Below are 24,082 nucleotides of genomic sequence, written 5' to 3'. Positions count from 1 at the left end.
TCTCTCTCTCTCTCTCTCTCTCTCTCTCTCTCTCTCTCTCTCTCTCTCTCTCTCTCTCTCTCTCATTTCACACATAACATCAAGAGTATAATATAACCCCCCAAGAGTGTGCAACTCTGCATATGGGGTCTCCAACGGCGAAAACCTACATCACCTGTCTCAGGTACGTTTCGTACCACTGTTAGGTACCTCCTCCCGTACCTTTTCTAGCTGGCCTGCATGCACTCGCGTACTCACCTTTTGTCTCCTTTTGTTCCGTTGGCCTGGGTAGCTACTTGCGCGCCCATAATTGCCATAGCTACCCAGGCCCTTTATCTTGCCGTTCAGACTTGATCTCTTTCTCACTCTTCAATAATCACCATGTAGTCGTTTCGTTTGTCTTGGTCTCTTGTCTCGTCGTCTCTAATAAATGTCGTTCCACTAACTTGTTCCCGTTGTCCTTTTTCGTATTCAACACTACGTACAAACAAAGGATAGTGTGCGCGCAATCCGAATATCTGCCATGATCATGCTGGCGATTCGCATACGCGCAGTGAGTTTCTGTCAGAATCGGAGCTTTTTTATTACTCCACTGCTCGCTAAAAACGGGCTGGACACGTAACGTGTCGTTCAACTGCGACACCACACCATGTGATGTGAGTTTTCACCGTCGGCGAACCCCATAGAAAGGGTATCAGGAGTTGCACACTCTTGGGGGCTTATATACTCTTGATAACATGTGTAATACCTTGAGTCTCTCCTTGACCAGTGCAATGAGTTGTGGGTCGGCGTCGTCCAGTGAGCTGATGATGCGTTCAAACTCGGTTTTAGCCTGCTCGACACTGAACGACGAGTCTATCGTATCCCCAGCCACTGCCCAATCCATCCGAGCTCTCAGGTCTTCAATTTCCTCTGTTGTCACCTCCGTGACTAAGCACTGCAGTGCGGTGGAAGTAGGAAGGTCAGAAAATGATAGAATAAAACAGTGAACCTGCCTAAGTCGACCAATCATGGGAACCCCAAACAGTGGTCCCCGCAGGCTGTGTCCGGGTGGTCCCTTTATCCAGGGTAAGTTGGACTGGAAGTGATACCCTTTGGTCCTGGAATTTACAGAGCACCACTGTAAATTGGTATCCTTGGCGATGGTTCGGGCCAGGCAAGCAGTATTATTATATTGCAGTGCTCTCGGCGCACAGTCAGTTTCATTAGCCTACTCAAGCTCAACTGATGCGGGAGAATTTCCCAAAACACTGTGCATTGAGCAGGGAGTGGTGCTCAATTCCCCAAAACACTGCGCATTGAGCAGGGAGTGGTGCCGCAGTCAGGTCCCCAAAACACTGTGCATTGAGCAGGGAGTGGTGCTCAGGTCTTGCCGGTTGCCAAGTGGAAGGTTCAACATGCTTCTCTTTTCGTGTTCTCCTGATCACAGTAGGGGCCGGTTAATTAAGTCTGCCGACAGGAAGCGAGGCTCCTATAATTATGAGCAGTCAACTTCTAAAAGTAAAAAGCCAAGAAACTGCAGCGAAATTGAAAACTATTGTTCCCAGTCAGTGTCCGGGTACCGGGTGAGCCCTGAGCCCGAGGCTCTGTGCTAACTAGACGGGTAGAAACAGCTGGTAAGCAGAATCTTAAGTCCAGTTACCCGTGATGGTTGCATGGGATCTAGAAACTAACTCATCTTCACACTGGCAGTGAGTCATGCAGAATACCAACATTGCACTCATTGCCTCTACCTGATCTTTCTCTTGTTCCGGAGCATCATTAGGCAAAGACTTCCCATGGTGAATGGCTTCCTCGGCACTGCACATTTGATCCAGGTTCTCGCGTGACTTCTTCTTTCTGCCACCCTTAGCCTCGGAACCGGCCGGACACTGCTCCAGGCTTTCTCTTGCTGCTCCACGCCTTTTCTGGCGGTGGTCCTGCTGATTTTCATTGGCTTCGTCGTCAATGTCGCTGTCATCAGCATCCACCTCTTCCTCTTCTGCATTTACTTCTGGCCATCTGAACGCCTCGTTCTTCCATCCGCCTGTACTATTGTATTCATGGTCATACGGACTGACAACGTCACTGTCCAGGCCAGAGTTCAGCGGGCCAAAGAATGGGTCTTCTTCTCGATCCTTGCTGTCGATGTTGTCAACGAACTGCTGATGGATCTGTAATCAAGACGATGGATATACAAATGTACACGTACATGGTGTGAACTAGGACTGGTTTTGAACACTGGAGTAAATATGAATATGGTGCACAGAGGTGTGTGTGTGTGTGTGTGTGTGTGTGTGTGTGTGTGTGTGTGTGTGTGTGTGTGTGTGTGTGTGTGTGTGTGTGTGTGTGTGTGGGAACAGCGAGGGAGCGTCTCGAGTTCAAGTTCTGCTGTGCATGCGGTGAGAGATATCGCAGGTGGCAGGATCTGCAACGGCATGAGGCGGGATGTTCTGCCGCGACGCCGTGATGCTACTCCTTTGTTCGTCTCCTCATGAGGGCAGCTTAGTCGTTTAACGGCAGCTGTATGTCAAAGTCAAGGTGTGTGTGTCTGACAGTTATGTGAGTGTGTGTGTGTGTGTGTGTGTGTGCGTGCGCGCACGCGCGTGGGTGTGGCCCGGGTCAGTGTAGAGAAGGGAACTGGAAGACATGGCAAAGGAAACCATAGGTGATTTACATACCCGTAAATTGCTGTGGAACTCAATGTAGTCTTATCTTGCACACACTGTCATGGAGTGCATGCCACTGGGTTTCCAGTCCACTAATCTATAGTGCATTCTGCACACATTTTCGGCAAGGGGCCAAGGGGTGATACTGACACATCATGTATTTAGAAAGCTGTAGACTCCATTTCAAAGCATGCCACAAAACATGACACACTTCTCCGCTGTGCATACTAGTAACAGCTAAGCACATGGCATGCACCCCATGGAAAGGAAAGCCTAGCTCAATACACTAGGCTTGTGCACACTGGTTGCTCAGTTGCCAAGCAACACGAGTGACGCTCTTACATTCTGGAACTCCAAATGCTGCTCCTGGTACTCCTCCAAGTCATACAGGGTCTTCTCCAGTATTTGCTGCCGGTGCGTGAGCAGATCCTCCAGTTTCCGCTGGCATCGAACGGCGTACATGGACTCCTTGGCAGCCGGTATGGTCGACTCGATCTGATCGGCACGCTGGTAGGATGCAGCTGATAGGTTCCACTCACGGTTCACCTGGACATGCACATCCCAGCAATCAAAAACACAAAATCAATCCCGTGGAGCTCACATTGCAGGTGCAGGGCATTACAGGGAAGTACATAGTAGCCAGTCCCGGCTCAATCGGTACCCTGTCGGTTGGACTACCATTGGTCGGTTTAATGGTTTTAACAATATAAGCAAATAATCGTGTCCATGCCTTTGAAGGTATGAAGGTGAAGTAGGCACAAGTATGGTCAGTTGTAAACAAGCTGACAAACGATCATCTTAGCACGGTGCTACTTAAAAGACAAACACACACACACACATCATGACAACTAGTAGTGGGACAACTTGAGATGTGCTGAGATATCAGTGTGTGGCAGATACAAGGCACCGACTAGGCTGACCACTATCTACAGTGTGCACTCATCACCTACATACAGTGAATAGACTGTCCACAACAGCAATGGGTCAGCGACTACCAGCACCTGTCTATTAGACACGACAAGAAAACAACTTGGCTGGCTGAACTATAACTTACAGCGTAGACGTTTCCCAGTGTGAAGTGATGAATGAACAAATGCGGCGACAGGTCTATGGCGCTAAGCAGCAGAATTACGGCGTCCTTAGAGTGCTGTGAGCGATGCAGAACATTGGCCAGGCTCAGCAGTGCAACATCTCGGTGGCGCCTGCAAATGTCAAGTACACCCATTGAATAAAACTCAGTCCACACACAAACCACACACTGTCTCTTAGTGTGGCCTTTATGCCTGTGTACTTACAACTACCACCTTCTTGAAGAGACACAACTGAAGTGCAGGAGGAGGAGGAGGAGGAGGAGGAGGAGGAGGAGGAGGAGGAGGAGGAGGAGGAGGAGGAGGAGGAGGAGGAGGAGGAGGAAGAAGAGAAGGAGGAGGGATAGTTTGTAGATGGCCGAGCTAGCTCAAGAGAGATTTAAGACATGCTCATGCAAAACTGCCTGCTGGCAAGTGATAATCAGTGGGGAAGATCAACCTGAGTAGGACTTACGGTGGTGAATAGTGGAGAGCACGACGCAAACACTCTGCTGCCTGGTAGTAGTGTCCGTGTATTCTCCAGTAGATTGACGCAATGTTCAACAGTACCCAAGAGCTGGAGTTCTACAATAAAAGAAAAATGAAAGTAACCCAAAGGGAATCAGGACAGCCTACTGATAACCCACATGCGTTATCACATATGAAATGTAAAGTTAACTTAAATGAACATAATCAACCCATAATTCTACTTCGAAGCAATCAAGTAATTGAAGCACATGCATTAGCATTCTTGCATTAGGCCAAGCTAGCACCACCTCACCGATGATTTCAGCTTCGAAAAGATCTCTAAAATAAAAAAATATATAAAATCACGGTTCGTTTGAGACTCAGTTAAGCTGAGTTCTCAATATCTGTAGGAACGCCACCACCCTGTAAAGATCAAGGGCGCAAAAGCCGGTGGTGGGAGGTGTGTAGATTAGTCCGCCAACAAAGTGGTCAGAGACCGAAGATCCCATTCGTTGCATTCATATTTCCCTCGTGCCAGATCTCTAGAAGCTGGTGAAGAACTTGATGATAATGACTGATCTGGTCCCAGGGTCTTCTTACCTTGTCAATAGCCTCTTTCAAGCAGCTGCCAAGATGGTCCATGGCAAAGTGATTGGGGAAGGCACCATGTAACGCCGGCTCAGGTTGACTGGGAAGCTGCGACCGGGCCTGTACACCGGCCAGGTGTTCAAACGATTTGGGACTGAAGTCGAGAGGTGGCTTGCGACAGTCGGGCACCATCGGCACGCCGTCTGAGTAAGTCCCCGGTGCACAGGTCAAATGATCCGTCATCCTGCAAAGGAGTAAAGGACGACGCAGTAAAATAACAAATACAGTGAAACCTGGTTAGGAAGAACACTGATAAGACAAATGTTTGCTTGAGAAGAACTAGTATTCGTAACTCCATTGGATAAATCACTGTGTATTCACTGGGTATACCATAGATACGGATAAGAAGAACTCCCGTTATTGCAAACGAATATCATCGGTCCCTTGGTGTTCGTCCTAAAGAGGTTTGACTGTAATAGCATTTGCTTTATAGAAGAGTTGTGTCAGATCAATCACCGCACCCTGTCCTTGACGGGCTAAAGTCACGGTTACTGATTGAAGGGCTTTTGATTTTATATGGCTTCACTATGGCAATTCTAAAATCGAAGACCCCTGCAGCAAGGCATCATCGGTCTCGAATTAGGCCCGTCATAGCACTCCCCCCCCCCCCCCCCCCCCCGGTAATGCATACTAGTACATCATCAAACATTCAGACTTCAATGATTCGAAAAGACCACCTATCTCTGTAAGACCGGCCTTCCATGCCTCATGGATAGCCATATTAAAGATGTCAGGCTGCAGTCTCACTATATAACACACTGCATTGCTGTCTCTTGTCTGTTTCAAGGCAAACACCTGTTTTGGCCGACCAATATAGACTCCCACGTTAGACATCCATTCGTCGGGAGAATAATGGATTTAAAAAAGCCGCCATGGCAGTGTGAGCTGAGATATTATACCATTACCAATGTTAAAATTCATATATTATACGAATTTTAACGTAATGATGACAGGTGTTCAAGGAATTATGTTCCCTGCAATTTTTTTAAGGCAGCTGGTCGCCCAGAATTATGCTAGCAACAACTTGGACTTACTTGATTCCTTTCTTTTCCAGGGGTAGGTAAGTACTTGAGTAAAGATCTAAATCAATAAGACGACGTGGCGCTGCAATGCAGTCCTTGTCGGTCTTGTAAAAATTGGCTTCAACCTGTGGCACCAACACGCATGGTCAGATTTTGCAAAAATCAACTGCTGTGAATATGTTGGGGCTCTGTAATACAGAGATGTCAATACTCGTGATGCTAGCTCTTCGGCCCGGTGAGACTGTGACGATAGTGCATGTACTGCCCGTATTCAAAACCGGGTGAATTAGAGGACTACACCGGCTGCGGCCCGGCAAAGTATCTCTGGGCCATACCGGGATGCTTGGTTTACATCACAAATGGTGCCCTGCTAAAATAGATGATAACTTTGATAACAAAACAGTGTAGTTGTACTTGGAAGTACAAGTACATGCAAAGGAAGCACAGTCCCGGGCCAAGTTCATTGACAGATTATCTTCTGATACTAACCAACTTGTCATCATCTTTCTCGATGTCAGCCTTCTCCAGTTTATGGCTATTGTCTTTCAATACTTGATTTAACTGCTTCAGACGTCGGCTAAACTCGTCTTGCTGTACGAACGCTAGTACATCATGGGGCTTGCGGAGGTTGTATGGTGAGTTAGGCTGGACAAAAGACAGCAGCACAATCAAGATTCCAAATGGCATGACCTTCCGACCTGCTGCTGCTTCGAGCTCAGTACAACGGAGGGTGGCGAGTTAAATCCAACCCAGTGAATAACAAATACAGTGCAGCCGCGTTCGGTGCACAGCCGCATCACGGTGTGTTTGAGTGCAGGGCCGTGCGCAGCACCCGGCAGAGATCAGAGCCGTCGTATATTCACGACTCCGGAGTTGGATTTCACTCGCCATACTGCTGCAGTATTGATGAACAGTGCACTGAGAACTAGCGCCGCGGCGAGCACTGAGTGCCGGCCGTACACTGGACTGTGACTGCTCGTAGTCCACTGTAAGGCATTAATCAGTAATTATGCTGCGGCTACCATTGCAACTACAGCCCGCATGCCCCGCTGTGGTAAGACTAAGATGCATTACAACGTACCGGCGCCACTGCCACTGGGCAGATGGAAATCAATGTTCGTCTTAGCTTCCTCGCTAGCTTCTCCCGGGGAAACTGTACTATCTCTAACGAGTGAGCCACATGTACCGTGATTGGTAGTTTTTAGTGGATCCAAGTTCACAATTCATGCACTAACAAGGGTTTGCCTAGACATCTCCAATGAAAATCCCCGCAAGGGAACCATTACTGCCTCCAACCCAGTGATATCTCACTGGGTATGTCCCTCACAAAGCAAACATTAAAATTTATGTATATTAATTATTTTGTTTGGTACCACGCCAATTACACAGACTGATATCCATTGAGATGCAGCGGCCTATCATAATGATTTGGATGATGAAGTGAGCCACTATTGTTGATACTGCTGACATCATCAAGTTGGTATCCGCACCTGCACTAGCTCAAGAGGGTATTTCACTTTCTCAAGGACAGGTGAAATTCGAACGTGTGTGTATGTGTGCGGATGTTGGAGAGTTTTGTAAGACACAGGGCATAGTGACTATCTTCCGATACTGCTGCATTGGGCTGGCACCAAGGCAGCACACAACCAGCAAGAGGCAGTGCGTACTGTATTCTCAAAATGCATCAAGTTATCCTTACTCGAACTTCGATCTTGCCACTCTGCTTGAGAACCCAGTGTGTGGCCGAGTCCGAGCGATAGGACACAGCGGTCAGGATGACCAGCAGCGACAGGAGCACGGTGCAAGCGGCATGGCCACAGCACCACGCACGCGGCCCCATACCGCCGCTGCTTGGTTCTCCTGCCTGGGCCTGGACACCGCCAGAATTCACACTAATCCATGGCACAATGAGACAAAAACGACCTAATCCTGCACAAACTGACTTTGGTCGCAACCTCCCACAGTGACCTAGTCGTCTATCTCATCTGGTGACAGTAAATAATGCGAAAGTGTTGCCTTTTTGCCACAGAGCGAGTATGCAACCACTTGTGATCATTACCGGCGAGTGTTGAGCTGCAACAATCGCCACCCTGATCTGACACTGTCACCAGGTCACCAGCGCAGCTAGCCACCTTATCCTTGGCTTGGTTACACTCACTTCGAGCGTAGATGTACGAAGTACGAGTAGACCTACCGTTGGCGTTGCCGTGAGTCTAGTCACTGAGTGTTGGGAGAGATACGAACCAGGATGTCGAGCGCGCCGCGAGTTGTGTAGATCTACAATACTAGCCAGTAGTAGATCTACAGCTGTAGCAGCTATTTTCAGTGCTTCACATGCACAGTCGTACTCGCTCAAAACGCTCAAAACGCTGGCACGTGCACTGACACTGTACGAACTCGTACGAGTGGCATGTGCACCAGCTGGGCGCGCGCGCTAGAACCACATCTTCAAAAAATGTGTACGAGTACTTTTGTAGATCTACGCGAGATCCTGTCGATTTTGCTGTTCAAAAATAAAAGTCAGGAAGCGAAATAATTGTTCATATTATTTTTGTGAGCAAACGTTACTTATTTCGCAGTCATCATTGTTGTTCTTTTTTTTAGCGTGGCGGCGACTGACTTCTAGTAAGTTCTACTCTCATAATAGGTCCCGAAATCATGTCAGAGCAGGAAGCAGTCCAGGAAACAAACGATGAGGCAACAGCTTGCAAAAGGTTGGTGGTGAAAGGAGACATTACTGCATAATCGGCTTTGGAGCAAATCTTTCGAATCAAAGTAAATGTATGATCACTGTGGAGAAGGCAGTAAACTGTAGCATGTGCCAAAGTAACTACCGGTAGTTGCTTAGCATGGGAAGTAGCTCTGGAGATTACGTGGCTACTTGTACTGTATCATTATGACTCACGTTTGTGAGTATACTGGTACATGTACATTGTCATGACATAGTGTATATCACTGCCTATCCACGTTAGCATCAAGAGCAGAAACGGCAAAATTCATGACATTAGTTACCTACTTTGGCTCTCTAGCTTTCGCTCAGCCATTCCTGTAACCGGGAAATACTATCATCTATTTAGGAGAGCACGCATTCTAGATTTCTGGATACTATCTGAACACCCTTTGTTGTTTGAGAGGTTCTGCAAAACGAAAATTCGAACGAAGTTTCGCGACAGTCCTTGCGAAAGTGTGTACGGATTTTCGCACGAACTTTGCGTTCTGCACATTTTCGTAGTTTGCACGGGCCAAGTGTGCGTACGCCATGATGACCCGATCTCACGAAATTTCCTACGAAAGTTCATTTCGCGTTCCCTGCAAGTTTCGTGTCCAAAGTTGCGAAAGTTCGTGCGAAGTTTCGCACTTCATGACGTAGAGCGAAAGTTTGTACGCATTTTCGTTTTGCAGAACCTCTATTGAGGTTGTTGAAAGCCAAACAGCTGATTAGAGAAGAAACAAGAAAAAGAGTGCAGCGCAGCTCAACAAGGAGGAAGCTAGTATGTCCCAGAAAGCATACGCATCACAAAGCATGGTGTAAACCCAGAGACACGGAGACCAGAAAGGAGCTACGAGGGAGTCGTACAGAAACATGAGGACTGACAAGAGCTCTGCATCGTGCAGGCAATAAAGTAACGCGTGCTGGTAGCCGAAAAGGTGATGTGTGTGACAGTATGCCCAGGTGAACTGGTATGCCCGGTAGTACTGGTGTGCCCGGTAGTACTGGTATGCCCGGTAGTACTGGTATGCCCAGGTGAACTGGTATGCCCGGTAGTACTGGTATGCCCGGTAGTACTGGTATGCCCGGTAGTACTGGTATGCCCGGTAGTACTGGTATGCCCAGGTGAACTGGTATGCCCGGTAGTACTGGTATGCCCGGTAGTACTGGTATGCCCGGTAGTACTGGTATGCCCGGTAGTACTGGTATGCCCGGTAGTACTGGTTACAAACGTGAACTAGAAAGGGACACACCTAGAAAGGGATAGGATGCGGGCAAGAGTTCACAGTGTGCACAACACTGATCTGATGAGGAAACAACGAAAAAGTGTGAAAGGACAAGACATGACACATATGGGTGAGGCGGTATAGCGTAGTACAAAGAAAATAATCATGAACAGTAGCACCATTTGTGACACTCCGGGGACCAGAGTATGAAACAAGATCACTCTGGATTAGTTGGCTGATCATAGCATTTTATTGCTTCGCGGGGTACGGTACCTGGGGCAAAGAGTGATATGGTCAGTACCGTGGCATGTCTGATGCCCCTGGACTGACAGTTTTCTCAACATTTTGCATCACTGGCTGTCGTAGCATCATGGCGAGAAATTGAGCCGAGCTCAGCTTTTCCAACGAACAATGCGCTTCTCTTTCTGTACGGCGGGGGGGGGGGGGGTCACCGGTGACATGATCCCCCGATAGGTCGCGTAGTCAGTAGCTGGTAAAGTAGATAAGTCATGATGGAAGGCATTCATCTCTTTTGCTGAGTTGTTTGCGTGTCTGTCTGTCTGTCTGTCTCTCTGCCTGTGTTTGTGTTTGTTCATGATGATAGATGCGCTGTTGAGCTCGGCTATTGGAAGGACGGCTTTGTACAGCAATACATGAGATCAGCAGAGCGCAGAGCTCCCGAAATAAACAGAGGTACAGTATGTTCATAACACATGTTGCAGTCTAAACATGTCCTTTAGTTGTTGGACAGGCCTGTTTCATTTTCCTATTCGCAGTAGCATTTCATGCTTTTATCCTACTATGTAATGTTACCATAAACTACTGCTAGAGCACCATAATTACTTCACGGCATGGGTACTGTCACTGCTATGTCAACCCCATAGAGATTGATCCTGCGCACTGACGGAAAGTCAAAGGGTGTGAACATGTAGTACGCTTGCAATCATGTACAGCTCGGCACCACACTCAATTTTTCATTTGGCACATGTTGTATTTCTTGTGCATAGGGTATTACGTACGTGTGCAGGGCTGCTATTCGATCGTGAAGAAGTTCCTAGCCCAGACTGGCGGTGAATGTCAGATTGTCTCGCTCGGATCCGGCTTTGACACGCTCTACTGGAGACTTCACGTGAGTTCCGTGTTTCTTCTGCCCTCTTCCTGAGACTGAGTTCATGTTCCCGTAGACCTGTTGCATTTGAGCGGTCTGCGGTGCTGCACTGGAGTGACCCAGTTAGAACGTCATAACCCCCAAGAGTGTGCGACTCCAGCAGTCTGCAGCGAGCGGCAGAACTTCACATCACATGACAAACTCATTCGCATTATTTGCGCAATATGTATGATAGATACGGGGTTGTACGCAACCCTGCTTTTGGGTTCAACTCTCTTGTGGTCACTTTGCACTGTTTGCCAGCGTAATCTATTGAACCATGTCACGTGATGTGAAGTTCAGTGCTGGATAGAGGTTGTGCAGGCAGTTGCACACTCTTGGGGCTAACCGTTATGTACTCTTGAGAACGTGGAGGACAGGTTGTGCTCAAAGTGTGTACGAAAACAGTGAGTTGCCAGCACCTCGGGCCTTTGGGGCAGCACTGGCGCTAGTCTTTTTGGCAAAAACTGAAGAAGAAGGGAACCTAGGCCAGTAGGGCGCCTTTTTGACTGTACACGAACATTCATGCCAATCCGGGTGTTTATTGAACTTTAGTCCGCCCTTCCCTATGCGTTTCAGTGCAAGCAAAAACACATGTTCTCCACTGATTCAGATTTTCCGGGGATCTTGAGGACAGTGCCGCGGGCCGTTCGTATACAACGGGTCTATTACAGTGCAGACAAAGCTTGAGTTGTGATAGACACGACTACTAGTACATACACGACTCTGTTTCATCCATCTTGTACAGAGACGGTGCGTCGCTTTCCATGTGCGTGGATGCTTGCTTGTGGGTGTGCATGTTGGTGTATGTGGGTGTGATAGTTGCGTTGCGACATTTGGAATATCTTCTGCATTGTATGTAGACGGATTGCATTTTTTTGTCATTGTCTAACAGGAGGAGAATGACTTGCCGAAGTGCCTGTACGAGTTTGACTTCAAGCAAGTGGTCGCAAGAAAATCGTTGTCCATAAAGTATGCTTTGTACTTGGTTGCATAATATTAAATTATTTTGGTTTGGGTAGTACCATACTATACTAGCTTTGTTGGCTTTACATGCCTTTGGGGCAGGTGGGTGCGCTTTCAGATCTTATTGTTCTGATGGTGATGGCAAGCGCGTTTGGCTATACTCTGTTGTGAAACATTTCTCGTGTCATTTCTCGTGTGAAGCAATTTTCAGTATATTCCATTGTGTGTGTGTGTATTGTTTCACCTCCCAATGGTCTAACTAGGGTGTCAGAATAGCATGTGCTGTAGCGTTAGTCTTGCGCAATATTCAGCTAGTTACCTGTGGTAGTATTCAAGCTACAGTCCATTCAGAAAAAGATGGACTTCTAGCTTTTGGCCATAAATGGGTCAAACGTTGAGTTTTTTTAGAATTTTTTTCTGCAATCCCCTATGGAATCCTCTTCCAATTCTGTTTCTGAAGTCTATTTCTCCATGAAGCAAGCCGTAGCAAGAATAGGATTTCGGCCAGGTTTTGCCCCAAGCGCACTGAATTGGGAAAAACCATCAAAATCCAGGCCGTTTGTCCCCACCTGCAACAGTGCATTGTGCGGTTCGAACCCCAGGTCAGGTACCCTTTTGGACCCTTTTTCAAATTTCAAATTTCGCAGCACTGCACTGTGTACGATAAAATCTTGAAAATCGCCAAATACGGGAGCTTGCCAGAGCCAGCTAGGGCCCATCTTTTTGTGAATGGACTGTATATGCATGTACATACATGTACTTCAAGGTCCGTGTGTGCCTTTCACTTTTTCCTATCACTGTATGATAGTGTCATCGCCCTGCATGCTCTGCTGTAGGAACAAGCGGAAGCTCAACGAGGCTCTGATCGATGGAAGCATCAGTGAGTACATGTGATTGTACATGTATACAGTCAGCCTTGCGAATGACGACCCTCGATTGGGCATGAGAAAAGTGCTGTGATTCGCGAGAGTTGTCGTTATTCGTTAGGTTGCAGGTATGCAGTCAAACGGTTACTATAGTGCGTTTCGAAAGTCCAGACCTCTGCTTTGTGAATAGAATTTCCGAAATTGGGCGTTTGTTATCCAATTGCTTAGAAATTTATATGAGAAAAATTGCGGGAGCTGCCTGAGCAGTATTCCGAAGAAATTTCTCGAAAAGCTCAAGCCAAATTTGTGAATTATTCGAAAAAGTCCAGAGGTCTATACTTTTGAAATGCACAATAGGTCTGAAGGCAGTATCGTTATTCGCAGGTAGTTGTTATAGCCAGAGGTTAGCTGCACATGCATCCATTGTAGAACACGTGCACTAGACAGTGCATAGACTGCAAGTCAGCTGACTGAAACACATGATGTTTTACTTTGCGCAAGAATGCTTTTTCTACTATTAGCACAATGAAATCCCTTTTATATTGAGTCCCCGAAATCCGGGACAAGAGGGTTGTTATTATCCAATGGCTGAATACGCATAATGACATGGAATATTTTGATTACTGTAAGACCAGTAATGTCACTACTAATGTTAACGAACATTTAATTCTAACGATTTTTCAAATTCGTTAACAATTGAAGTCGTTATGTGCAAAACGATATGTACATGTACAGTCATTTGCCGGTTTTGAGGCAGAATTCGTTAGAATTTCACCTCGCTAACGCACAAAATCGGGAGATTGCTAACTTTAATTGACGTTAAAATATCTGGTCTTACAGTACTAGTACAATGTAGACGCTATTTGAATAAACGAGATCTCACTGCTCTTCGTCACTTCTCTCTATGAAATGAAGGAATTGCTTTTAGGCCTGGATCACGGGAAATTGTACTAGCCCAAGTTATGTGTCGTGTGTGAATGGCTATGCATTGCTGAGCTGGACTTGTGATGACATGGGAGGGCTACCATATTTAGTTCCAACATGCCATTTCCTGCTCGTCTGATTTCTGCGCGCATCCTGTCTTCTCACAGGTGGCAATGGAGTTAAGTCGTCTCGGTATCATTTGATGGCATGCGATATCCGTGATACGGACAGTATGCACGAGAATCTGCTGAAGGCCGGTGTTGACTTGAAGTACGTGCTCCGTGTGTCGTGACCCAGTGTTGAATTTCACATTGCCGTGTGTTGGATTTTGTGAATATCTTCATATAGTTATGCGTTGAGCTCTTCACTGTAGTTTGTTGCTTTCAGCAGTGTTGCGATTGATGAAGAAAAGAAAAATGACTTGTATAGAAATACACGTCTATCAGTATGCTCTGGCTGATAGAATGTAGTCAACGTCTATAGCTTTGCTTCTACATCTTTCACCAAGCGAGATGATAATGCTGCTGGTGCTACCTCCTGATGTGATGTTGTTGGTTTTGGTGCTCTGCAGTCTCCCGACGCTGTTCCTTGCCGAATGCGTGCTTGTCTACCTAGCACCAGAGGAATCTAGAGGCATTTTGCGCTGGGCCTCTAAGTCGTTTCTGTCTGCATTCTTTCTCAACTATGAACCCGTGAGTGATCGTTGTAGATGTGCTGTGTTTGTGGGCTTGTTGTTTTGCCCTTGTGTTGCCGCTTTTGCCCCAGCTTTGAGAGAAGTGAAATTGACGCCGTGTGTAGCGAACTTGCGTGTGACGAATTTCGTGATCTAGAATTTCGTGATTTCCCCTATCCAAGTTGAAATTCGCACATTATTGACCCAGGAAAAGTGGCAACAACATTGACCTTAGGTAACAAACTGGTTTTGTTTTCTAACAAGCTGAATCTCACGGTGTGACTGTACATGCAAGTTCAGTCAACACATACTCCTGCACATTGGTGTTCCAGCAGTAGGAGTCTGCTGGACATGCATAAGTGCGTAGTAGTTTATTGATCATTACAGTCATCTAGCTTAGTAGGGCCCAAGCGCTGTAGGTGCAGTGCACTTAAAAAAATCTTCTTGTACATCCGTATTCTGCAGGTGAATTTAGCTGATCGCTTCGGAGACGTTATGCGCACCAATTTGAAGGTAATTTGTATGGTGCTCCTCAGTATTTTGTCCAAACATGTACCGGTACTGCAAATCAACAAATATTCGGCGCATACAGTGAAACCTCGTTAGGAAGAACACTGATAAGACAAATGTTTGCCTAAGAAGAACTAGCATTCGTAACTGTATTGGATAAAACCTGTGTATTCACTGGGTAAAACATATGGATGAGAAGAACTCCCGTTATTGCGAACAAATATCATCGGTCCCTTGATATTCGTTCTGAAGAGGTTTGACTGTATTCATTTTCGGCTATTTTCGGCCTGGTCATATTTGGCTGAAAATTTGTTGCGGTCGCAATTTAGTTTTGCAAAGTTCAGTGTGGCGGTGTGTACAGGCAGCAGCAGTACAGGCTGAAAATGTACTAGTAATGCAGCCGAAAAAAATTGTAGCAGTGAGAGGCCGAAATTTGAATAGGCCGGAAATTTGTAGACTTACAGTATTTTGATCATCGTAGCGTCATAAGTTGTGCATGAAAAACTCGCAATGCAAATCCTGCAGAGGCAATGTCATGACAAATGCTGGTTCTGGTGAACTTCCTGCATCCTGCTGTCTGATGATCACTCAGTGTGTGAAACTTTGTTTTAAAGTTTAGATAGGAGGCTGTTTTTGTTGTATTAAACCTGGAAAAATTACAGCAGCAGCAACCTGTCTCCTGTATTCGTGCACAACCCTCTGCGCTCTGGTGCATTGAACACTCTTTCCGACTGGCCTTGATCGCGGGTCTAGCGAACCTCCTGTGTTCGATTTTGTCCGTGACGCTAGTACAGGTCAACAGCCCTCACCAATGAAACCCAGCTGCTTACAACCTGCATGCTGCAGGTCTGTACACGCTGTGCTGTAGAAGTTGTTCATACATTGCAGGGGCGTCGGACACACTACGGTCACTGCGGTATTGACCGTTCGTCCCAGGTACCCTGTGAATCAATAAGAGTAGGGGTGAAAGTTGGCACTGAGATCCCGAGTTCGAGTACTCTGATTTTCTCCGATCGAGTATTCGAGTATTCTTCATCTCCTAAAAATTGCACACTAAGGGCCTTTAACTCACATGATACAACCCTGATTGGACCGAGTAGAAGTCATTTTTCTCGGGTATATTGGTTCGTGGGTCATTTGGGCTCTCTACCTGTGAACAAATGTTCACCGCACAGTCTGCACCTCAATATCTGCCGACTGCTGCTCTGAAACTGCAGATTTCTGTGATAAATGCATGCACCATGTATGAACGAGTACTCTGATTTATTCCGAGTACGATTATTTTTGAAAAAACCGAGCGAGTACTCGAGTACTCGGTATAATTGTTTCACCCCTAAATAAGAGGCACTGATTTGGGCTCTAAAATTCGAAAAAAATTCCCAGTAGCCACCCAAACTCCACAAGTAGTTGTTGTACTTCAAGTGGTTGACCGTACCGCCCTATAATACCTTCCGACGCCCCTGCACTGTACATTGCATTGTACATTGCACTGCACTGCACTGCACTGCACTGCACTGCCCCTGCACTGTACATTGCATTGTACATTGCACTGCACTGCACTGCACTGCCCCTGCACTGTACATTGCATTGTACATTGCACTGCACTGCACTGCACTGCCCCTGCACTGTACATTGCACTGTACATTGCAATGTGCAAGCAGACGTGAAGGAAATGCGCAGTAATGAGCGCTACACTGGACTTCATGAAATGAGAACGACGAGAACCTCATTGGATGCACCGCATTTCACTATTGGTGGAACAAGGAACTTACACAAAGATAGCTGCCCAGGGGAATTTAGTGCAGAATGAAACAGACAATAGACACCCTTAGCAAACAACGGTAACGCTATTTTTTACGGTACTCATACCTTGCTCACGCAAATAGTGTTGAAGCTGCAGCGTAAAAACGTTATGGGGGGGGGGGGGGTGATTTATCGTTGTGACAAACGGTACGTTTTTGGCCAAATATTGCGTAGTGTGTACCCATTTCCCCTTTTTATCGTGTATGGCGCCATAAATGGTTGTACCGCGCGAAATAAAAGCTGTACTCATGGCAACAGCGTGCTAATATTAGTGTGCATCTTGCTAAAGGTCGAACCCGAATCTCGGTATTTTTCCCCTTTAATACGGTAATACGGTACCGATACAACATAACGTTTTTTTGCTAAGGGTGACTATTGTGGAGCTGTACCTTTGGCTGCCATGAGCTTGTGGACGAGGTTCTTTTTGTACCGGATGTACTTTTTTATGGGCAAAAGAGAATAAAGATCTAGGACTATGATATTTCTCTCCACCGAAGACGGTCGTTGTTGCCTTTAGTGGCTCCAGGGCTTCAATTACTAGCTCTGCCAGAGTCCACTGATGATCTTTCAGCAGCAAACTCCCCTTTTTTCAGTTAGCTGCAATGTAGTCGTAGTCTGGTCTTCTTTGTTGCGTAGCACAACACTTTCCAAGCTGAAACCTAACGACTCGGTGAACCACAGAGCTAAATGTACTTGAGTTTTCAATCTGGTCATTCTTCGATTGCGCTGGCGAGGGCTGATTTCATCCAATGGCTTCCCTCTCATGAGCAAATGTTGGCCTATTTCGTTTTGTTTGTCGATCTTCTTCTCCGGGTCCACCACACGCCCCTGCATGGCAGCCAAGTCTGTCTGGCTAGCATTGCTGGCGATGTTCGCTTCGTCGAACCGCAGTTCATAGGTTCGCCAGTTGTAATGTCGTGGGTAAACCAGACTAGTCACTCCATGTTTCACAAAACGCAGATGATCTTTCAGCAGCAAACTCCCTTTTTTCAGTTAGCTGCAATGTAGTCGTAGTCTGGTCTTCTTTGTTGCGTAGCACAACACTTTCCAAGCTGAAACCGAACGACTCGGTGAACCACAGAGCTGAATGTACTTGAATTTTCAATCTGGTCATTCTTCGATTCCGCTGGCGAGGGCTGATTTCATCCAATTGTCGTCGGGGGGTTTTATTCCCTCGCACGATAGCCCTTCCGATTACTCTCTTATTCATACATCACACGTACGCCACACTCAGAGGACAGATTATCATTGTTGTTCCAAGGAGAGTCTCAGGAAGAAGGCACCCAAAACAACCAGAATGCGCACGATAAGCATGCAAGCATGCGCACAACAACAAGAACATGTACGATAAGCATGAAACCGGCGCAGTCCGCGCACGGTCCGCACCAACGTGCCAAAAGGGGCACCCACGTGCCAAAAGGGCAGGGACAACATACTTCCACATGAAAAAAATCCATCCTCTCCTGAGGATGGGAGAGAAGAAAAACAAAACGAGAAGACAGACAGGAGAAGAAGACAGGAAGAAGAAAGAAATGAAATATGTACAACATAGATAGGCGAATATATAAACAAAAAAAACACAGACGAGACCGTTGGGCAAGTGACGAATAGGCCAGGAGGGTTGACACCAGCCGGGAGCCCCGCGAAACTGTGCAACAATGGAGGAACCTGCAAGCAACAGTTTCAAAGAGGACCCCGGCTGGCGAGCTGCTCCACCTGTTTATGCCCTATCCTTGTAGGGATCTTTTACAGAACAGCACCAACCTAGGACACCAGTCACCCAAAGGAAACGACGAACAAAAAATACATAAGGAGGAAAAAATTGAGCAAATTCATTGACACCCAAAAGGGCAGGGACAACACAATGGCTTCCCTCTCATGAGCAAATGTTGGCCTTTTTCGTTTTGTTTGTCAATCTTCTCCTCCGGGTCCACCACACGCCCCTGCATGGCAGCCAAGTCTGTCTGGCTAGCATTGCTGGCGATGTCCGCTTCGTCGATCCGCAGTTCATAGGTTTGTCAGTTGTAATGTCGTGGGTAAACCAGACTAGTCACTCCATGTTTCACAAAACGCAGATGATCTTTCAGCAGCAATCACCCCTTTTTCAGTTAGCTGCAATGTAGTCGTAGTCTGGTCTTCTTTGTTGCGTAGCACAACACTTTCCAAGCTGAAACCTAACGACTCAGTGAACCACAGAGCTGAATGTACTTGAGTTTTCAATCTGGTCATTCTTCGATTGCGCTGGCGAGGGCTGATTTCATCGAGTTCGAAGATCGTGTATTAGCCAATCTGTCAAATGGTCAGTGATATCCCTCACAGTGGCAGCTGACATGACTTTAGGAGCTGGTTTTGCAACGATGTGTGACTCCATAGACGCCGGTGCTTTGGGTTTCGCCTGGTCACTACTAGCTTCTCCGGCAGACTTTCCAAAAAGCAGGGGATGAACACGTGTTCGCGCATCACCGTGTACACAAGTGTTTTGTTCTGTTTGCATTCTACTTTCTTTGTCCAAGGGGTCCTTTAAGAAGGTCCATATCGCAGAGCCCTTTTCCCTCGCAGCTATTCCACATCAACAAAACACTACTTCGAAGTAAGATCGAAACTGGGAACTTCAAAGATCACTTCACTTGCGGAACAACGACCAACTAACCGCTTACTTCACTCGCACACCGAAACGTCGGCTTTGCTCCAGTGCACTTGCCGAGTACTGTAGAACGGGTAATTTTAGCGACTATTAATTTTAGCGTTTTCCCATTGTCAACCAGTTAGCGATGTTTTATTTTAGCGATTTGCAGCGATTTTACTCACGGATCACCAGTGCACTACTAATGTCTCAACGGATTAGCGACTTGAAACTTTAACAAAAATGAGCCGATCGCTAAATTCGCTAGGGTTTTTACGTGGCTAAAATTACCCGTTCTACAGTAGTTGATGAACAAGCCAGCGCAGTCACGGATCGAGCGCTGTACAGGGAGACTCCGAGTGGTATGTGAGTCGAATGTGTCTCCATGATGTTCAAGGTGAGCGTCGCGCGTCACAGGGGGGGGGGGGGGGGGGGTGCACTGTGTACAGAAGGAAATCAGATCGGACTCGCTTCTGTAGACCTGTGCCCTGTGCCCTATCCTCTATCCTCGCCACTTGCACCCTGGTGAGCACTAGCGTAATTGCAGAGAGTCGAATAGGACTACCACTAGCGTAGTACAGGAGTACAGTCCGACCTCGCTTAACCGCACACATCCGTTTCCCACAAAAATATCCGGATAGGCGAGGGAACCGGATAATCGATCACACATACTGTATGTGTGCATGGCATATGCTGTAAATCGGTGACCAACAATTTTATTCCGGATGGCGAGGGATCCGGATAAACGAGGTCTGACTGTACACCACGGCACTGTGTCTTGCACGTCTGGCTACTCTTCAAGGTCACGGTCTCACACAACACTTGCATGCGACGTTACTCGGGGGAGTGCAGGTTGCGAAGTTTGCGGAGCGAGCCTTAAAAACCTCAGAAAAATACGGTAAAGATTTTGTCAAAAATAAAGATTTGCTAATGGTGTTTGTACTGAATGCACAGCTTAATCTATTTATTGCGTCAAAAATAATCGATGATCGTTTCCCAAAGCTGGGTTACGTACAGCCCTGAATCTATCATGCACATAGTGCAAATATTGTGTACAGGTTCATCACGTGATGGGAATTTCTGCCGTCGCAGACACCATAGCTGGAGTTGCACACTCTTGGGGGGGTTATGTACTTTTAATAGTGCCAAACATTGCACGGCTCAACAGCATCGGCTTTTAAAATGGTCAGAGAAGCCACACCAGTGGGAAATGCATTGCGGTTGTCGACGAGGTTTGACTTTATGTACATTGTGAGTGTTTATTGATAAGTTGATAATCACCTTTCTGTCTGTGTTCCTGCTCGCTGTGTGCAGTCACGAGGATGCCCATTGCTCGGCGCACTGACATGCAAGACTGTTGACGATCAGGTATGCTGCACAGGGGCGTAGCTGGTCACCCGTTTAGGGGGGGGGGGGGGGGGGGGAGGGGACGACGACCATATATGTGTAGGATGGCTGGTGCATGTCATTCATGGTGATTGTGTGCATGGTGGACCTAGGTCGACTTTCTTAGGGGGTTCACGTGCCCCCCCCCCCCATTCGGGCTATGCGCCTGGTCCATGCTGGCTCTCAAGGCATGCATTGCTTGGCTGGGGCCACTCCGCTCACATATCAGGTTTCAGTGATTTACTCTCCCCTGCGGTAGTGGCATTACCCCAGTCACATGATTACACAACTGGCTGACGTGACATTGCCACTTATGCCAGGCCCTTACCCGTCACTGCCCTGGTTTAGATAACATGGCCGAGCAAATACACACCGTATCAGCAGACTCTTGTGAAGACTGAATCGCCTTCAGTAGCCGCCGACAACATAGCTGAAGTGACGTGAAGTGAAGAAAGGGCAGGACGTTTACACTATTCAACTGAGATGGAGAGTTCTTGCAGACATAATGACTGCTTTTTTTAAGTTTAATATGTGGAATGGTTTCAGTTCATGTACAAGTACTGAAATATGTGCTGAAATAGTTAGTGTGCGGTGGAGTTTAGATTAATGACACTACTTTGGTAGACGGAAACTAGTCACTATAATTATTCGATCTGTCACTTTTGTGTGTTCAGAAATCTCGTTTCTTGGAGTGTGGTTGGGCGCATTGCGAATGTCTGACTATGACTGATGTACATCGATACCTGCCTGCGGATGATGTGAAAAGGTACGGTATTGTTTAGTGTTACGTTGGAGATCAGTGTGTGTGTAGGGGGGGGGGGGGGTTGAGGAGGGGAGGGCGTGAAGAAGTTCGTTGCTTTACCGCCGTGTACTACTACTAGTTCTGGGTGTGTCCTGAATCTGGAGACTCGAGTGCATGTTCTCTATGCTAGTACATGTTGCCCATGGCAAGTTCGGGTGGGTTGCATCGACATGCTCGTACTGCAATCGTGCTACATGTATGCTGCTGTTTTCTGTTTTCCTGTCTTACGACAAGGATGGAAAGGTTGGAGTTTTTGGACGAGACAGAAACGCTTCATCAGCTCATGGACCACTACTGCTTCAGTTGGGCAACGAATGACCCCACGAATATTGGTAAGTTTTGTATTCCATGTTTAATGCAGCAGGATCACTGATGCAGCGGTGATCCTCAAAGTTGTGTGCGGCCCTCTTTATCACGCTAACAAGGATATCCATTCTAGGATAGGGTAGTGAATGGTTAAGGCGAGTAATTGTGGTTGTGTATGGATGTATGTGTGTGATTTTGCATTTAGGTCTGGCGGATATTGGATTTCTAGGACCCCGGCGTTGAGTGCAGCGTTCTGGTTTGGCTCTAAGTGCACTCCACCGCCGTATGTGGCAGTTTCAGTTCACCCACGTATCCATCATGGCTTCTCACCAGCTCATGTGTGTTCACACGTGCACACATACACACAGATGAAGATGGTCATTTCTATCTCCTCGGCTACGCTTGAGGACCATGCTACTCGGAGCATGCTGCTGTGCCTGGATGTCCCTGGCAACTGTAATGCCCATTCTAGGGTTTTGTAATGCAGTTTTCACAACACCACGGTAACCATCAGGCATCCTCTACCAGAGCTCATGCAGACACTGTGTCTGCTCTGTGCCTACTCACCAGCCAGAAATCAGACTTGCACCTAGGCAATGTTCGTTCTGTTCCGACCAACTCGTATCATTTGATATAACGTCACTGCTATGTTTTCAAGTAAACCAACTGCTCGACCGCAGTAATCAGGACATTGACTCTACAATTATCATCCTCATCGCCGCGTGTTTTCAACAGCACAATGTTGACACCGTCTTAGCGCCACGTCTACTATGCATCACCAGGAATGGTCCAGGTCAGGTTGCTTTGACCAGCTCGTGATGATTTGGCAGGAATGGTCCAGGATGCATTGCGGTACTCGTGCCCCGCTTTCGCTCGCAAAGTTGTGAATCTCTGGGGGCTTTGAGTGCCTGCATCAACCATTGTCCTTGTCTGGAGAATCTTGATGGCACGACGTTGCACAGACCTTTCTCCAAAGCTACGTGTGTTCGCGGTCCCTGCACTGCAACAGGCGGGCTACAGTTGGGATCTGGTACTGCTTCTTCTAACGTTGTGGCGACAGCATGACTAGCGACTGCCTGTGCTTGTTCGGTCACCTGTCGTTCATCCCACTGTGCGGTCTTTGTGCTAATTTATTTCCTAGGAGAGGGGCGTGTAAAAGCACAGGTGCTCGTTCTTCCTTTGATACTGCTATACCCATGTGCTGCCGCTGCTGCTGCTGCTGCTATCCTCTGACAGAGATCAGGGTTAAATTGGGGCACAGCGTCCCTCGTATATCTTGTTCTTTTGTCTTTTAAATAGCCTTGCTCCACCAAAAATACGAACAACTTTCTCAACTTGAAAAAGTCTACAAATTTCTTCTTTTGCAACTACTTCCAGCATGTTTTAACTTATTTTCTTCGGTGCTGGAGTGATGTCTTGAACAGGAAGAGCAAAGTAATGCTGAATATCTGCAGTGAAAATTGATTCTTTGATTCCCCTGGGAGTGGAACTAATACTGTAACTTGATCGTCCGTTTTTGGCTTGCAGGCTGTAATTCTTGGGGATGAAGGGATAGTCCCCAATGTGAAATAGTGGTATGGCAGAAGAAATGTTGGCGAGCGCCGAATATTAGCACATTGCCCTGTGGATTGTAGATCAAGTTACAAGAAATACTCTTTGATTGAATTAGCGATGCAGAGACAATTAATGATGTGATGAATCTTATTAGTGAGTGCAATAAAGAATATAAGTGATGCAGACATGGCCAGACAATGGGTTTCTAAAGAATTCTATTATCCAAAATCGATTTTCGCGTTCCGCTCGTCAGTGAATGGTATCGGAATTTCTCCATGCCGACCCATCAAATAATATTGGTGAGGTGGACATTGTGAAAACAAACAAGAATAATATTCAGATTCACCATAATAATTATTATGGTGAATCTGCATGTACATACCCAGTTTCGTAATCTATTTTCACGGGACACTCATCAGGGAAAGTCGTCTCAACAATAGAAGCTGCCGGTTATGCGGTGAAACAAACTTCTACTTCGAAGTACGTCCAGAGGATCGTGCGACGTATAGAGGTGAGGTGGGACAAAAAGGGAGAGAAGAAAGAAATGAAATGTGAAGATCTGAGAGTGTTTCAATGGTGTGAACTAATGCCAAGGGTGAGTGCATTTTTTTTAAGTGTGGCAGCCGGTGAAAAAGAGACGCCTGAATGTGATCAAGTGAGAAAATGTGGGGTGTGGGTGCATGTAGATGTATGAAGATGCGAATGATAGGTGAAGAGTGTAAGTGTGTGACAAATTGATTAGGGCTGTGTTTAC

At 46.8% G+C, this 24,082-nt stretch overlaps 2 protein-coding genes across 3 annotated transcripts in view; one reads left to right on the top strand and one right to left on the bottom strand.

Moving 5' to 3' along the window:
- Positions 1-7,905, bottom strand: part of LOC135831073 (tetratricopeptide repeat protein 17-like) — a 25,957-nt gene extending 18,052 nt beyond the window's left edge. Inside the window, exons 1-9 of one of the 2 annotated variants that reach the window (XM_065343325.1) lie at positions 7,532-7,905; positions 6,322-6,477; positions 5,845-5,957; positions 4,763-4,994; positions 4,170-4,279; positions 3,682-3,829; positions 2,970-3,173; positions 1,713-2,132; positions 728-916 (exon numbers count right to left, since the gene is read on the bottom strand). In XM_065343325.1, the coding sequence (XP_065199397.1) occupies positions 728-916; positions 1,713-2,132; positions 2,970-3,173; positions 3,682-3,829; positions 4,170-4,279; positions 4,763-4,994; positions 5,845-5,957; positions 6,322-6,477; positions 7,532-7,672 (1,713 nt within the window). In that variant the 5' untranslated portion in view covers positions 7,673-7,905. The remainder of the gene's footprint in view (positions 1-727; positions 917-1,712; positions 2,133-2,969; positions 3,174-3,681; positions 3,830-4,169; positions 4,280-4,762; positions 4,995-5,844; positions 5,958-6,321; positions 6,478-7,531) is intronic. The other variant, XM_065343327.1, reaches the window with a different exon arrangement.
- Positions 7,906-8,383: 478 nt separating this feature from the next.
- LOC135831072 (leucine carboxyl methyltransferase 1-like) lies at positions 8,384-23,280 on the top strand. Its single transcript, XM_065343324.1, has 12 exons — positions 8,384-8,546; positions 10,373-10,461; positions 10,776-10,897; positions 11,811-11,887; positions 12,718-12,761; positions 13,839-13,941; positions 14,243-14,363; positions 14,810-14,857; positions 20,595-20,648; positions 21,341-21,432; positions 21,703-21,800; positions 21,980-23,280. The coding sequence occupies exons 1-12, from the start codon at positions 8,491-8,493 to the stop codon at positions 22,015-22,017; spliced, it is 942 nt and encodes a 313-aa protein (XP_065199396.1). The 5' UTR covers positions 8,384-8,490; the 3' UTR covers positions 22,018-23,280.
- The last annotated feature ends 802 nt before the right edge of the window (positions 23,281-24,082 follow it).

This window comes from Sycon ciliatum, chromosome 1, assembly GCF_964019385.1.
Source record: "Sycon ciliatum chromosome 1, ocSycCili1.1, whole genome shotgun sequence".
NCBI lineage: Eukaryota > Metazoa > Porifera > Calcarea > Leucosolenida > Sycettidae > Sycon > Sycon ciliatum.
Note: the sequence above shows the minus strand (reverse complement) of the source record. Positions and strands in the feature narration are given on the sequence as shown.

What these genes read in the sequence shown, in the direction of transcription:
- LOC135831072 (XM_065343324.1), top strand. Translation starts at nt 8,491, where the DNA reads ATGTCAGAGCAGGAAGCAGTCCAGGAAACAAACGATGAGGCAACAGCT. An exon ending in AAGGCCGGTGTTGACTTGAA is followed by an intron (nt 13,942 to 14,242) that starts GTACGTGCTCCG and finishes GGTGCTCTGCAG; the next exon opens with TCTCCCGACGCTGTTCCTTG. An exon ending in GCAAGACTGTTGACGATCAG is followed by an intron (nt 20,649 to 21,340) that starts GTATGCTGCACA and finishes TTGTGTGTTCAG; the next exon opens with AAATCTCGTTTCTTGGAGTG.